The following is a 6,138-nucleotide window of genomic DNA, read 5'->3' as shown; positions in this document are numbered from 1 at the left end:
TATTTCATATGCATACTTTTATCAAATCTTACCAATTATATATTGCATTTTATTATTAAAATCATTTTTTGTTAAAATCCACAAAATTTCTTGAAGCAAAACGCTTGAAATTGAATCTGAAATGATGGGGGGTGGGAATATGGAAAAGTCGAGCTTCATCTTCAAGCTGCAAGTTTAATGGGTTATGAAAAGAGGTTGAAGATGATTCAGAAATGTAACCTTCAAATACATCCCCGCATCATAATAAAAACCATCAAATAAGTCCATGAATATTTTAATCATATATCAAATTGATCCTTGAAATTACAGAACACACAAATTGAAACTGAAATATTACATAAGCAAAAGTCATAGGTAATAAGTCATAAGTCAGAGAAATTACATAAGCAGGAGTTGGATGAGCTGGTGCAGGTCCCTCATTGGTGTATTCTTAGGCCTGTCAGCTGAAGGAAGTCCTCTAAGGCCATACCTCCTTTTGGTGCAACACTCTGAAATTTCAAATTCAATCAAATTAGTCCCTAAAATCATAACAGAATCAATCATATCAGTCTTTCAATTAATATACTAATTGTTGCCCTTGCACACTCTCATACCACCCCTCTCAATTCCTTATCCTTCCATTGTTTTGTGAAGTTCCTCCATAGATGCATTGCACAATACCTATGTGGCACCCCTGACATCACTTCTTGCATGGCTGGAATCAAACCCTGCCAATTTTAACAATTACAGAATCAATATTCCCTGAATTATATCACTATCCATCAAAGTAGTCCCTGAATTATACTACTTACTATCAAAACAGTCCCTGTATTATATTTCTAACTACCAACATAGTCCCTGAATTATATTAATAAATATCAAAATAGTCCTTGCATTATTTTACTTACTATAACATCAGTTCTAAAACTATAACATTTTTAGCTATTACTATACATCAGTATGCATGCAAAAAAGGGACATAACATGAATGAGAAAAAGACTAAGATGGTTATTCATACCTTTTGCATGTCTGAGATGAAATTCCATCCATTATGCTCATAATTTCCAAGATCTTTATGTAGTAATTCCAAAAACCATTTCCAGTTATCTTTATTCTCCACAATGGCATAAGCAATGACATAAATCTGGTTATTTCCATCTTGTCCCACAGCAGACAAAAGTTGCCCTTCATAATACCCCTTAAGAAAGCATCCATCTAACCCAATCAATGGAGATGATGATGATTTTGGAGGGGTGACAATGGAGAACGTTTTAGCGGGAAGGAGAAGAGTCAATGATGTTTTTGATTTTTCTGAGTAAAATGTGAAGAAGGATGAATATGTAATGCAGGGGCAAAATGGGAAAAACATGAAAAATGAAAAGTGAACATTTTCCAAATCAATCAAATTCGTCTCTGAACACGTGGCTTCCTTCTTGCCACGCGTACAAGACAGCACAACATGCAAGGCGACATGTCAGCACGGCTAACGGAGCCCGTTAACGGATGGACCTTTTTGATGGACGTCTGATAAATTCAGGGATTAAATTGATATTTCGCATAATTGAGGGACGAATTTGGGAGACCCGTGAAAATTGAGGGACTAAATTGATGGTTCACTCCACGCGTTTCTTTTTCTTCCTTTTATCATCATCACCACCCACAACGCTCTCCCCCCATCCATCGGAGACCAAACATCTCACCATCTCCTCTTCACACTCCATCCAAACAGACTCCTTCACCGCCTCCTCTTCATCCAAAACTGCTTCGGCTTCTTCACACAACCTATCACCGATCTTCCAAACCATCGGCGGCGCCACCAACGACAACTTTTCAGGTCCTTCAGATGGATTAACGATTCTCAACCGTCCTTCACCGTCAGCGATTTCAAATTCTCAACTCAATCTTCTGATTCTCCTCCATCACTGAGTTCAAAAGGTTCGATTTTGAATCTTTCCTATACATGGCTCCAAAAACGCTAATCCGTTCCGCTTATTGATTCAAAAAAGGTTTACTTTCACATAAAAGAAAAGGCACTTGATTTATACAAAGTTATTAGTTTCACTGGACACTGTTTCAAGCCCAATCTTACTGATAAGTTTACCAAGGTCGAAGCTTCTAACATACTTGTGAATCATTTCGATTTTGTAGCCTGTAGAAACATTTTGGAAGTGGACAAGGAGGATAAACATATAGGTAAGATAGTAATTGTTTCTGTGTTAAATATATACGTTTTATAAGATTGAGTTGTCTATTGACATAGTGAGCTTTTGTTGTGTTTCACATATGTAATTGGCCATGTCGTTGAAAGAGACACTTTGAAGGTTAAGGAAGTCAATGGCAAGAGGAGCAAACTGCTTGACATAACATTGGAGGACCTTGAGTAAGTAATTTACATAACATTGAATCCTTTATACTTGAATTATGTGTTTCAGGAATATTAACAAATTCTTCTTTTATTTTTAGGATTGATGGATCAGATGTTGAGGTAAGGGTTTGTTGAATCAAATTAATGAATTGTTTTGTTTTTGCTACTTACAGGAAAGGGTTGTTGAGTGCAATGACTCCAGTAAGTTCTCCATAAAGGATGCAGTTGAAGAAACCACACCTAAAACTAAGAAGATCGTTGGTAAGAGGGTTGCTGATAGTGTTGGGTCTGCTACAAAGGATGTTGAAGATGTTGGTGAGAAATCAATCACCAAACCTACGAAGCTTAACTGTGTCAAACAAGAGAATGATGCTTAAGATTTTGTGGTCGTGTTCCGGTGTTTCCTAACTTTAATCAAGTCAGGGACTTTGTTGGTTTAGTCTTTGTGTTTTTTTATTTTTATTTATTTCTGTCATATTTCTGTTTTGATGTAACATTTGAAACTTATTTGGTGTGCACTAACACCTTTTGGTATCCGTCTGTTAGTTTCGCCGCTATCTTAAATAAATTTGTGTTTCGTTTGTTTTCAATTGTTGTTATTGCTTTCTCTGATGTTATGATGTTATAATCACATTGATGATTGTATCAAATTATTATTATACTGCTTTTGGTGAAGTGGTTCAATGGAAGAAGACGCTTATTGAGAATAATGACAATGCAACCTCTGTGATGTTTGCCGAGGCTCAGGATCCTCAATCTGTCATGCTTCTTTGCTGCAGGGATGTACATGCTAATGGCCATATTTAGGTGATTTCGGTTTCAAATAGCGCAAGTTAACAAAGATATATGCCATTCAGCTCATGTTTATGGTTGCATCATTGCAAGACCATTTACTCTGTTTTAATATTCTTCTGTTATTGTTATATCTTTAGCAAGTACAGAAAAAAAAAATATTACAATGATATCCTTGAAAATCACTTTGTGAATCAGTAACATGATATCTTCCTTTAATGACAAAAATAAATAACGTTTATTTAAACATCAGGTAATATTAAGGTCCCAATATTGCGATGTTGCCGCAATTTAAACTCTAAAGTCTCAATAATGCCTATGAGCATCCTGGATTATCATTCATGAAGTTAATTGTTGGGGTTTATCATTCATGAAGTTATACTGCATTTTGGTTTATCTCCTACTTTATATTTGAGCTATTTTAATTTTTTAGCTTATTCCAGTTTAATAATTGTCATTCTCCATTGTTCAAGTTTAGTATTGCCATTCTTCATTGTGTAGTTAAGCAGCCTGTTGAAACTTACCAATTCCAATTTGAAATCATGTCAAGTATAGTTACTTTACCTTTGTTTTCGCATGGTCAATTTTATGTATCAATGTCAAGGGTTACTTCAAGAAATGGACTAAAAATTTTGCTAATAGATGAAAGTGTTTGCATTGATGATACTTTGTTTGTAGTGTTTAAAGAAATTTTCATAAATGTGTAGACACGGAAACTTCCATTATTTTTAAATTTAAAGTTAGGGTTAATAGTGTTTTTCACCCCTGTAATATATGTCATTTTCGGTTTTCGCCCCTATAAAATTTTCGGTTTGATTTGCACCCTCGTAAAATTTTTATTTTCCGAAAAACACCCCTAATAGGCCATTTTCAGAATTTTTTTTCAAGAAATTTTGGTTTTTGAATGGCCTATTAAGGGTGTTTTCCGGAAAATAAAAATTTTACGAGGGTGCAAATCAAACCGAAAATTTTATAGGGGCGAAAACCGGATATGACATATATTACAGGGGTGAAAAAGACTATTAACCCTTAAAGTTATGACATTTGGATATTAAGTTGGAATTATACGATGTATTTTTGTTTTTTCAAAATATATTTACATTGTTTATGACCCGTGCGGCAGCACGGGTGATAAGTCTAGTATAGTTAGGAGTTTCTACCTGAAACCCTAGATTTTGCCAACAACACTATCAGACCAATTTTGTTCAACAACAATACAACATGATCAAGTTGCTTTATTTATATGAAATTACAATTTCAATCTAAGGACACAACACACAAAAGATAATGAAACCATTGAAACAAACAACGTACATTGGTGATAATACTAATAGCAATAATTATGAACTCAACAATGAAAGAAATCACTAGGAAGCATTAGGTTGTTGTACTACTTGCAAGAACAAACTGTTTGAATTAAAGTGAGAACAAGTAGTAAGATTCCAGCAAAGGAAGCAGCAGCTTGCCAAGGAGTACTGCAGTAATCACGCATCAGAGTGGACTTCAACTTCAACGTCAACATTAACTGGCGCCAAGGATTCCCACAAAAAGCATTCAAATCTTTGCAAAGAATAGAGAATTGAAGACTGATATTAGAATGTATAACATATTTGGAAAGACCATTAAACAAGTTAGCCACAGAATCACTATCTCCAAGCATATTTTCCAGTATTTTGTTCTGAACAAGTATATCCACATCCTTGCCAGTATTTATAAGGTAATCCAAAACAGCAACATAGTCAGTAATATATGACTCATAAGGGTAACGACACTGCTCCAAAGCAACCATATTCCGAAACATAATTTCGGTCCCATCGTGAGCTATTAATTGAGGAATTTCAAGAACTCCTCCCGAAAACCTCAAGTCAAGTAAACACTTACTTTCAGTGTTCACTTTAAACCTAACTCCAGCTTCTAACAACTCAGTTGCACTAGGTAGATGTATTATCTGTTTGTTGATGTTGTCTCTACTCGGCCGATTTTCAATAGGATGTTGCAAATGAAATATCCTAATCAGATCAGTGAAGTGCCTTATACTAATATCACCCTTATCAAAATCCAATTTTGATTTATTGTAATAATCAAAATAATCAGTAGTGAGTTTAAGAAAAGAAGGGATGTTAGTGTTAGGAACACTAGCATTTGTAGAACTCAATGAAAGACTGTAAATTTTTTCAATAACGAAATAGGGAAGCTGATTTTCAAGTAACATTAAATCTGATCTTATACCAACATATAACCAAGGTATAGAGAGAATATTAATGCACCGAACATCATAATAGGATCTGCAAAAAAGTTCAATTATAAAACCAGAATCGATTAAGATTAACTTGACAAGTTCATCATGAGAAAATGGTAGAGTTTCGGAATAACAGCATTTGAAATCAGATAAGATAGCATCTATGTAGTAGACCATTTCGTTTAAAGTTGTCTCGGTTCGTTGGAGAAAATCTTTGAAGTAAATGAGTTTTTGTCGTTCCATGTTTTGGATCTGGGGGTGGGGGTGACCGTGGTGAAAGGGGCCGATGGAAACGAACTTGGGGGTGTATGCGTTTTCGTTGAGTGTGCGAATATCAGAGGGGACCTTGTAGATGCAACAATCATAGGTTGAAGGTGGCTCTGCTGTGTCGAGCATGGTTTTGATATCATTAACCAAGCGGGAGAATGACATCTTGAGAGGTCAGCAAGAAAATGAAAAGCTTGGTCTTTGGAATCAGGTTGTCTTTTGGAACTCCCTCGTGTCCTTATTATATGAATACTTTCAAAATGATTTTTATATTTCTTAGTTAATATTTGTCTTTATGATGTCATTATTTCATAATTTTAATGATGTCATTATATCACAAGTTTTTATAAAATTATATTAATAAAAATATTCAAATAGTTACAAATGATTAATGATTGCATTGTTTTTGATTGATGAATAAAAAATTAAAATTAAAATAATGCTGCATCTATTAAAAAGCAATGAGGGTAAGGTCGGAAACGAGTCGAGTCGAAT

At 34.7% G+C, this 6,138-nt stretch overlaps 1 protein-coding gene and 1 long non-coding RNA gene across 2 annotated transcripts; one reads left to right on the top strand and one right to left on the bottom strand.

Annotated features, from left to right (window-relative positions):
- The first annotated feature begins 1,644 nt into the window (after positions 1–1,644).
- On the top strand, positions 1,645–2,892 carry LOC120576131 (uncharacterized). Its single transcript, XR_005642233.1, has 3 exons — positions 1,645–1,915; positions 2,129–2,360; positions 2,519–2,892. It is a non-coding gene; the product is annotated as an uncharacterized lncRNA (long non-coding RNA).
- A 1,517-nt stretch (positions 2,893–4,409) lies between these two features.
- LOC11414906 (UPF0481 protein At3g47200) lies at positions 4,410–5,841 on the bottom strand. The gene has a single exon (XM_003618421.3). It carries the CDS (start codon positions 5,806–5,808, stop codon positions 4,528–4,530), a length of 1,281 nt encoding a protein of 426 aa, XP_003618469.1. The 5' UTR covers positions 5,809–5,841; the 3' UTR covers positions 4,410–4,527.
- Between the last annotated feature and the right edge of the window lie 297 nt (positions 5,842–6,138).

Source organism: Medicago truncatula, chromosome 6 (genome assembly GCF_003473485.1).
Source record: "Medicago truncatula cultivar Jemalong A17 chromosome 6, MtrunA17r5.0-ANR, whole genome shotgun sequence".
Classification (NCBI taxonomy): domain Eukaryota; kingdom Viridiplantae; phylum Streptophyta; class Magnoliopsida; order Fabales; family Fabaceae; genus Medicago; species Medicago truncatula.
Note: the sequence above shows the minus strand (reverse complement) of the source record. Positions and strands in the feature narration are given on the sequence as shown.

Bases quoted from the DNA above. Each gene is read 5' to 3' on its own strand.
- LOC11414906 (XM_003618421.3), bottom strand. From the start codon at position 5,808: ATGTCATTCTCCCGCTTGGTTAATGATATCAAAACCATGCTCGACACA.